At 47.6% G+C, this 10053-nt stretch overlaps 1 protein-coding gene across 2 annotated transcripts in view; it reads right to left on the bottom strand.

Moving 5' to 3' along the window:
- Window positions 1-7818, bottom strand: part of Mlec (malectin) — a 14119-nt gene extending 6301 nt beyond the window's left edge. The window contains exons 1-4 of one of the 2 annotated variants that reach the window (XM_005396493.2): window positions 7383-7806; window positions 1404-1582; window positions 674-850; window positions 525-582 (exon numbers count right to left, since the gene is read on the bottom strand). In XM_005396493.2, the coding sequence (XP_005396550.1) occupies window positions 525-582; window positions 674-850; window positions 1404-1582; window positions 7383-7599 (631 nt within the window). In that variant the 5' untranslated portion in view covers window positions 7600-7806. Of the gene's footprint in view, window positions 1-524; window positions 583-673; window positions 851-1403; window positions 1583-7382 lie in introns of both variants that reach the window. The other variant, XM_013520361.1, reaches the window with a different exon arrangement.
- Window positions 7819-10053: the final 2235 nt, after the last annotated feature.

Below are 10053 nucleotides of genomic sequence, written 5' to 3' on the forward strand. Positions count from 1 at the left end.
ACCGGAGAAAAACCAAAAAAAAAAAAAAAAAGATACTTAAGACTGGATCCCAAGGTCAAAGTGACATTAATAAATGATTTTTTGTCCCAGTGTAGTACAGCAACACTAGAGTCCTTCAGAACCTACCAGAACCCTAAGGCACTTTTCCTTTTTCCCCCTCTCCTAGAAAACAGGTATCAGACAAGGAAATGGAATGAGGACAACTTTTAGGCAATGTTCCAAATGACTGCAAGAATCAGGCCTCCCAGTGGGGACATTATTAATCCTCGTTTGCAGGGAAGTTAAAAATTTTTCCAAGATAAAACAGCTGATTAAATGATAGCAGCAATTATGAACACATACCTTCCATCAAAGCCTGTGGCTAGTACCATGTAACACTTTGTCCTCATCCATCTGACTCTGAATTGCCCACAATACGGCTTAAAAGTACTTCCAAAATAATGACCAGTTAAATTATTTCCCAAGGTTTTCTTTAACCCTAACCTTCAGCACACATCAAAATGCACGTCACAAGCTCAGCTCACCTTCCACCGTCCCAGCCATGATGTAGAGTGCACAGACTTTGGGATTGTCATAGTACCCCTAGGAAATAGGAAAGAGGGGTGAACCCCACATGGCGGCAAACAACTTCCCCGTACCCACTCTCTAAGGCCTTCCCTCAGCGATGGGTTACCTTGACAAACTCAATGTAGAGTTTCCCTGTGAAGGTAGACACCTCCCCCTGGACACTCAGTTTCCCCTTTCTGATGCTCATAGGGATGATTTCATCATGAGCTGTGCTGTGTCCAACACGATCAAAGATATCCAAGTCCTTCACCACGACATGGCCATTCAGTCGTACGTCAAATACCTTCCAGGATTAGAAAGTGAAACAGTGTCAGAACCGCCAGCTTCGAACCCCTTCATGGAACTGGAGATTATGCACCTGCCTGGGCTTCAAGTTCAAAAATAATTTAAGAAATGACAGGTCTGGGTATACTCCATGGTGATTTGATTTGAGCCAAATCAAGACCACGCTGCTTTATTACCAAGGAGGTTTCATACAAAGAACAGAAACACAAAGCTCAGCATGGAAAGGAAGAAATTTACAAGAAAGGGCAGAAGAAAAGGATAAAAACAAGGTGTTGAAAACTAAGGAGAGGGACAGGAAGGCCTTAAGAGAACCAGTTCGTAGCCAAGAACTAGGATTCTGGCATTTCTGACGCCAACCCCCAAGGAAACCCCCAAGTGCAAGAACATGGGTGATACAACATAGCTTCTCTAAAGGCAGAAGGAATCCACCTTCCTCAAATTCATCTCTTCCTCCCTTCTGGGGAGGCTCTTATGATATCAGGCACCATAACCGAGACTGTCCAAGAGTAGCACTGTCCCTCTGGCCAAGCAGGGGTCTCACTGGGCCTTACCTTTTGCTGGGACTGTGCAAAGTAGACTTCGGCAAATTTCAACACCAGCACGTAGTCCCCCTCCTCTTTGATGGGCACTTCATAGCCAAAAGTCTCCTCATTGTACCGCTCTGTTTGATACAGGATCTGGTCCTCAGGATTGGAACGCAAAATTGGCAGTTTCATGCCATAATCTGAGGCTGAGGACAAAGACAAAAAGAAAGGACATCAGAGGTAAGACATAAAGGAGTAGAGACCCCAGAACTGCCAGAGGCAGTTGCAGGGCAATGCTAATAACCCTCCAAGCAGAAGGGGCCACCCCCTCTGCACCTGGCTCCAAGCAGAGTTCACAGAAAGGCAGGAATCAGATAACCATTTCCACGGAAGAGTAACGTGAAAGAAACTAGACACTAATCACCCACCAGCCCTTACAACCTTCACAGCAAGCTTTGTGAAAGCACATTAAAATAACTTTTCCCGGCTTTCTGGAGAAAGATGGGAAGAGAACAAGTCTACCTCATTATGTGAAGAAACTGCTGTGATGCAGGTGCCTGGTTCCCAAGGGGGAGAGCTGCAGCGAAACCTCCTGTAACCAGGGCGACAGTCAGGAACTCTAATCAAGGTGATTAAGTCCAAATGTTTTTTTTTTTCTCAATCAGAAAAAGCCAGAGTCTAAACTATCTTTATTACAAATAAGATTCTAGCTTTGGTTTTTCAAAACTTTTCACTCAAGCAGATCCCAGCTGGCAGGCCAAGCAGCTCATAAAAAGAAGGGTCACGTGCTCTAATTTTCTTTAGGTCTAATCATCTTGTTTCCCATAGACTTGAAAAACTCCACCTACTCTCCTGAACATTCCCTCAGTAAAACCAACAGAAAAGAACAGTTCTACTGCAGCTCCTGCACCCAGCACAGTGCCTGGCATGTAGCGGCCAGTGCGTATAGTTGCTGGATGAACAAATGCAATAATGGCAATGAAGAATGGAACTGCAAAGCAGAGAAGCCATGCCACTGTCAGCACGAGGTTCCAGCACCTTGAAGGAAAGAGAAGCCACAAGGTTCTATTGGCACCTCTGGCTTAAGATATCCCAGTAGGTACCTTTCATATTTCACAAGCTGACAAGGAGTAAGACTGAGTAAGAGAGAAAAGTTACTTATCCAGATATGGTGGCACACACCTGTAATCCCAGCATTTGGGAGGCTGAGGCAGGAGAACTGCCATGAGTTCAAGGCCAGCCTAGGCTACACAGCGAGTTCAAAGCCAGCCTGAACTACATAGGGAGACACTATCTTGAGACCCTGTCTCAAGAGGAAAAAAAAAAAAGACTGCCTTCCAATCTCACATGACCTTAAAGACAGTTGGCTCTGAGATCCTTTAGGAGATACCTCTGAGCAGCATTCCCAGAGATTTATTTTTGGAATCACCAAAATTTCAAGAGAGAGGATGTGGTAAAAGATAAAAGATTAACCAAGAAACCCAGTGGCTGAGGTCAAGTGCCCCCCCCAAAATAAACATAACTGTTAACAATTCCTGTAAGTGACATTACCCATGAGATCAGATGGACTGATGAGACAATGGAACAGGAAACTCATTGCACTTTTGTCAGACTTTTTTCTTCCTATCTCTCCTCAAGAAACCAAAGGGTAACATTACAAAGGATCCACTGCTAACACCTCCCAACTGTTTCCCAGACTCAACAGCCCATTTCCCTTGACACTCACCTAGAGACTAAAAGACTTCTGCTTCTCTTCCAAATGAGCTCTAAGAATGTCCTTCTGCCATAAGGACTGTGAGCCTTACACATCTGGAACATTAACTGGATTTGATTTATTGATACACAGAAAAGTTCGTCTGCACGTGTGGGAGATCTTTTTATCTTGCCAAATGGAAAAAGTGAGAAACTGACCGTAATGTAATCCGTGGCAGTCTTAGTCCCATGGCTACGAGAATTCAGCCGTGTGCACAAAAGTGACTTAACAACCTCAGAATTACCTTTTAGTGTTTTTCCCTTTAAAGCCCAGTAGCTGTCCTAAGAGGGCAGCCATAAGCAAATTTCATTCACCCAAGCCCCAAGAGATGTGGTAACATAAAGGATTTTTCTTTCCTCCTTATCTTTTCACAACTAAACAGGTTTCTGAGCAGTGTGCTGACTGTATGCTTCATTATATTTTAGAGAAATCTGTTTATGGCAGCTGAGTAAGGACATACAAACAATAAGCATTAAATAAATGCCTGTATTCTGAGGAGTTAAAAGACATGAAGTGAAAGAAAAAGGAAGTAATAAAACTAACTGGAAAACTGCAGCTGGGAAGCGCAGAAGCAGGAAGGCCACAATGAGCAGGAACCTGTTCTATGTGAGACCACTGCCGTAAATTCTTTGTGGCACTCCCACACTGCTCAGCACCCTAACACTAGGTAACACTAAGCCTCCTGACCACTAGATGATTCTTCTGGATCACTAATTCTCAATTGAGGCTGGTTCCTAAAGAATAATTGTGGCTGGGCATGGTAGCACATGCCTGTCCCTAGCTACTCAAGGAGCTCAGGCAAAGTTCAAGGCCAGCCTGAACAATTTAGACAGCTCTGCCTCAAACTATAAAAAAAGAAAAAGGGTAAGGCCTGGGTTCCACCCCTAGCACTGGGGGAAAAAAAAATTCTGAATGGACTAAGGCAAGGAACCCAGGGATTGGATGACCTGAATCCTCTACATGTGGACTTCCAGTACTTGGGAGTGGCTGCAGATGAGGTATGCCTGTTAGAGGACAGTACATGGAGAGAATTCTGAACAAATCCCATGGCCGAAAGCAAATCAGAGGCAACAGTGATACTCTACCTCATGGTATCTTCCAAGCTCTTATCTCCCCAGGCCAAATCCTTCCCCACCAGAAGGAAAGCTGCCCCAAAAGAGTCTCCCTTAAGATTACAGAATTAGTAATCTGATAGGCTCAGGTCGCTGGCCAGCATGTTCCCCCTATGGGGCCATGTTCTGCCTTATTTTTAATTCCATGTAAAAGGTCATCAAGCAGAAGGGTAGAAAAAAGATAGTAACACTTACCCTACTCTGGACAGAAGAGTTTTCAGAATCCTGCCAGAAATTTCTAAAGTATAAAAAGTATTATTGAGAAGGAAAACAAGGCTCAGAGAAATAAAGCAAGTTCCTCAAGGTTATACAACTTTAGCAGGTATCTTTCTATGAAGAGGAAAGCAGCCTTCCCCTAAAGCCAAGCCAAACTTAGTGCCCTTAGGCCAAATAAGCAGGTGTTTTCCTAGTTAGAGTAAAGAACCCAGAATAAGCAAGTTAAAAAGAACCTGGAATGCATAGCCTGCCAAAACCTCAAGGTGAGTGGCTGAACATTTTTTCCTTTTCTTTTTTTTTTTTCTTTAACTTTTGGCAGTACTGGGGATTGACCAGGGCCTCCGCACTGAGCTACATGCCTGGCCTTTATTTATTTTTTATTTTAAGACAGAGTCTAAGTAAGTCACTAAATTGCCCAGACAGGGCTCCAACTCTAGATCCACCTGCCTCAGCTTCCCAGAGTGACAGGATTATAGGCATGTGCTACCATGCCTGGCTCTGAACCACTTCTACAGTGGTATTTCCATCTCTTGATGGAGACTGAAAAATGCCTTTCCCAGGCTATAAGCACTAGCTATCCTCCAGGCAGAAATAAAATTCAATAAACATTATGAAAGTGCCTTTGAAAGCATAAGCCAGCAGGTGCCCTGGGCCACTCAGTTATAAAAATGCTGAACTACAAAGAAACCATAGAAAAACAGCAAGTTCAAAAACAGGCCAAGCCCTTATCTAACTTGGCAACAAATACCTGAATTCATTCAACATACAATAAACTTTCCTTGCAGTGCTGCGAACAGTATCACAAGCACGTGGGAAAAGAAGTAAGACACACAGCTTCTAGGGCAATTAGTGTAAACAACTGCATGAGACAAGGGTCTCCAAATACCTGGCACACCCTTATCCAAGCAGGACAGAGGAGGAAAGGCAGAGCGAGCAGCTGCACTTCCCTTGGTGGAGCTGACTCCTAAGCACAGAAGAAGCCAAAAAGCTGACTCCTGAGCAGAAGCTTAAACACATCTCAGCCCCAGACCTGCTGCCAGCAAAATGTGACTCTCAGCAACCTCGTTAAACACAACTGGTCCAAGCTGCACGTGGCAACTCCCACCCTTTTTCTCCCGACCCATGCCTTAACAGTGTCTAACTCATAGCAGAATGGCAGACCCAGTGGAGCTTGGAACCTCCCATCTATATAACACCCCAAAGACCAGTGTCCAAAATAGGACTCCACTATGCATGAGCTCTGGTAGATCACACGTGACTTCACCTGCTACAGTAAACTGCTCCCAAGGAACTGCCACCATGAGGACTGACAGCCTGGCTGATTACTGAGCTGGTCAAAACAACAAACAAAACAAAACGATGTATGTACCAGCAAATTAAATCAGACTTTCTGACTATGGGTTTCGATCTGTTTTATTCTCTGCACAAGGGACCCAAGCCCTGCATCTACTAAGTGAGAGAAACCAACTGCATACTATCCTTACCACAGTTATCTCAACAGGCAAAGTCCACAAACTGTCTTTAGTTTCCTCAGAGGGCTCCCTCCTCCCTGACCACACTCAGAGAAAGAGGAAGGTCTAGGATACAGATAGTAATGACCTATAAAGTTTGGCCTGGCCTGCTGCAAGCCTGGAGTCCTGACTCAGCTGAACCCAGGCTCCTAAGACCTATGTGCCAGGGCTAAACAAATTCCAAGACAAACACAGAACTTCAGAACACAGCCCTGCGTCCCAAGACCCTCACATGCAGAAAAGCAATACACTCCCAATATAACAAACTTCCAAGACACTAAGTTAAACTCTTTAATAAAGGCCAAATGCCAAATCTGGACAACGTGGAAAAAAAGAGAAAAAGTCTGTCTTCATTGTGTGGAGTGGCATATTGCCAATCTGGCAGCATCTGAACGTAGAATACAGCATGAATCTCCTTCCAACACATGAAGCTAGGAACTTCCTTCTTAAACCTGTTTTCCAGTCCCACTTACAGTAAAAACAAAGAATCCATAACACATTTCCCTAAAGACTGGTCTGTGAGCAGCCTACATCAGAAGCCCCTGCTGCAGAAACCTGGGTTGCAGCAAAGAAAAAAAAGGGTTTTTTTTAATCTATTAGTACTGGAATGGGGACCAGGGATCTGCATTTTTAACCACCTCCTCTAGCAATTCCTACACAAACCATCTTTAGGAATTGTGAAACTGTAAAAACCACAGTTGTTCAACCAGTTAAGTCACAATCACTTTTCTCCTGAACTGGAATTATGCTTCTGGGACCACCTGGGGCACGCTGTAGCACTCTGTGACACTCAGATCTTACACTGGTTGACCCAGTTGACACATTGCCACCAACCTCACAGGCAGGATGGCTCCAATATAACCACTCCCTGGGTGGCTTCTACTTTTAGGCACACATATTCCTCACGCCAATGGAGGAGGGGTGAAGGAGAAGGCTACCAGCAAACTTTCCCGGCCCAACCTCTTCAAAGATTCCTGGCTGTGCTGGCTAAGAATCAACCCCGCTCCTGCAAAGGGGGCAAGGAAAGCGAATGATTTCTGGGTCTGCAAGCATCTACCACGAACTCTTTCCATACAAGGCCAGAGCACCCTCGAGGCCTGGGAAGATGAGGGGGCCGGAGGTCACCCTTGTCTTTACTATCCCAGCTTGGGCTGGGGTAAGGGATTGAGAAAACGCAGGTTGCAAGGTCCAAATATAACTTCTCGTCCACGTTCTGCCTCGATCGCTCTTGGTAGGTAGCTTCGAGCCGGTGCAAGGCCCTGGGCTCAGGCCAGGTCCCTCAGGAAACAGGACAGAAACTTCGCTCGAGACGTGGCCCCAGAGTCGAGGACGAGGCTCAGAGCCGGCAGCCATCCGCGGGCTGCACCCCGCACCTCGGGCCCCCAGTCCCGCGGCTCGGCGCAGCGGGTCTCACCTCGGCCCACCCGGCCTTCCAAAGGGTCCTTGCGGAAGTGGATCCCGTGCACGTCCACATGCGCCTCGCCGCCCGCGTTGACGGCCCAAATGACGCTCTCGGGCAGGTCGGCCCCAGCCACGCCGAGCCCGGGCTCGCGGAGCGCCGGCAGCAGCAGCAGCAGCAGCAGTCGCAGAAGCGCCACAGCGGCTCCTTCAGCCGCCCAGGGCCTCAGCATGGCGGCCACCAATGCGAGGACAGCCCCCGCCGACCCTCGTCCTCGGCCGGCCGCCAAGGCGTCCCGGACTCAATCAGACAGCGCCACAGGCCGTTTCGCCTCAACCGCCGGGGACATGTCGCTCGCGGGCCCCCTGCTCAGCCCCGGGTGCCGCCTCCCACCTCAGGAACAACCTACCCCGCCACCCAACCCCCGGCAGTGACCCTGCAGCCAATCAGTACCCGGCCCTCATTAATTACCCAACACCCCGCCGGGAGCCTCCCTCCCATTGGCTAATAGGCGCTGAAAGGGGCGTGGCCACTACTAGGTTCCCACCCAACCACAGGGCCTCAGATGGAGCGCGCGCAGAGGGAGGGAGTTCGGTTGAATCGGCGGTTCGGTGCGGAAGTGGCGGGTGCATCGCCCAGGCGGCCCCGGAATCCCATAGTTGAATGAGAAAGGTGGCTGCGGGGAAGGTTTAGGGTAGGGCGCACTGACACGTCGCCAGCACTTCCGGTACTTCAGATCTTGGGACTCACTAGGCTCTGGAGGGGGCGTTGCTGTCGTTCACGCCCCCTTTCTTTCTCAGGGCGAGGTATTAGCATAAGCTTTAGAGGAAAAAGCAGCGCACACTTGCTCGGTTTAAAGAGACCACACTTTCCCCCTGTGTAAAGTAAAAGACCCAGCTTCTCCAGAAATGCCACAAGCACAGGTCTTTAGGGCATGAGTCCCACGAGGATAAGGTCCCGCCCCCACCCCTTAGCGGGCTCGGGGCGGGTGGTAGAGTCCAGGTGGCCGTCCAATCACAAGGCTCCAACGCAGCGGAAACGCGTGGCTTTGTGAGGGAGGGGCTCCTGGCTGCCCGCGTCTCCATAGCGACAGCCTCCGACGGGTCTCCGGACCTCCGGGGAGAGGGGCGGCCGGGGCTAGAGCATTTGCAGGCGGTGACCAGTCTGGAGGCCTAGGGTACCCGGCCGCCCATCCTGCTCTTGGTAGTTCATCCAGCGTTCTCCTGTTTTGACGATTCCTATACTATGGTCTCTGCCCAAATGCTCATTATTTCGATGAGAAAACTGGCTCAGAGAGAGCCTATTGCCAAAAGGTCTCGCCACAAATTTAATTCAGAGCCAAGCACCCACACACACATGAAAAACCCACTCGTTTAATCAGTTTTCCAGAAATACTTACCCAGTCCCTACTACTAGAGCTGTCAGATTTAGCAGAGAAAACACAGGAAGCCGTATTACATTTGAATTTTAAGTAAATGGAACATATACTAAAATTTTTTTTCTTCTGAAATGCAAACTTAACCGGACTTCTTGCATTTTTACCTTAACAACTGTATCTACTAAGTGCTATACTCATTTTTAGTGTCGCAATGACCAAAAATACACCCTGGGTACCAACATGAGAATCAGACTTTCAACAAGTCAAAAGACCTAATTTCTTATTCCGAACGGTGTGGAGTGCTATAAAGGAACAAAACAGACTGCCAAAATGGAGAATAAGTAAAGGTCAGACCCCCACAGGAATAACTTTTTGTTGGATGTGTGTGGTTTTGGGTTTTGGGTTTTTTGCCGTGCTGGAAACAACTCAGGGCTTTGGAGGAGCCAGGCAAAGTCTGTACCACTGAGCCACGTCCTCAGCCCCAGAGGGAGCTTTTGCTATAGTCCCTCCTCGGCCCACTTTTTCCCCTATTTTGTCTCTCCCAGGACACATCCTGGGGGGGTCTACATTGAGTTTTTAAAATTCCACTCTCCTCTCTGAAAATTGTCGTTTTTGGAGGAAACTGGGACAGGGTGGGAAGGGGAAACAGGCCCAGAGAGGTGAGGCTTCCTTCCTGCTTGGCAGGTGGGCTGCAGAACCCCGGGCCACATGCTGCACTGCCTGCAGGAGCTCCTGTTATGTTACTTCAAAGTGAAAGAGCGGGGCCGGGGATATAGCTCAGCAGCACAAGCGCCTGTCTGGCAAGCGCAAGGTTCCATTCCCGGCACTAAAAAAAAAGTAAATAACAAAATGAAGAAGAAACAATCACAAAAATAGATTAAAACCTTTAAGGAAGCCCCCAAAGGCGTAAGCTTCACTTTGTCTTGGTCCCCCAGATCTTTGCTAGCCTCAGGTGAGCTCTTCAGATGCCACCTCTGCCTGAGTACCCTGTACCAAGGAGCCTGGCCCCCTTTTGGACATCCAGCTGCTCAAGAATTAAGCCATCTCTGCTGGGAAAGATACAATTCTGAGACCCTGGAGGCAGGATGAACGGGATCTGAGTCAGGCTGCCTGGGTTCCAAGACCAGTTCTACCGCTTCCTCATTGTGTAGCACTGAGCAAGTTGTTTCCTCAATTATGAAATAGAGATGATAATTTTCCTATCTCAAAGTGTAGATTCAAAAATTAAAGAACAGGAGGAAGAGGACAAGGAACAGGTGGCAATGCACATAATAAAGTTGTCAGAACTATTAAATAAATAGACAAAAA

This window comes from Chinchilla lanigera, unplaced genomic scaffold (assembly GCF_000276665.1).
Source record: "Chinchilla lanigera isolate Chin_1 unplaced genomic scaffold, ChiLan1.0 scaffold00054, whole genome shotgun sequence".
Taxonomy (NCBI): Eukaryota; Metazoa; Chordata; class Mammalia; order Rodentia; family Chinchillidae; genus Chinchilla; species Chinchilla lanigera.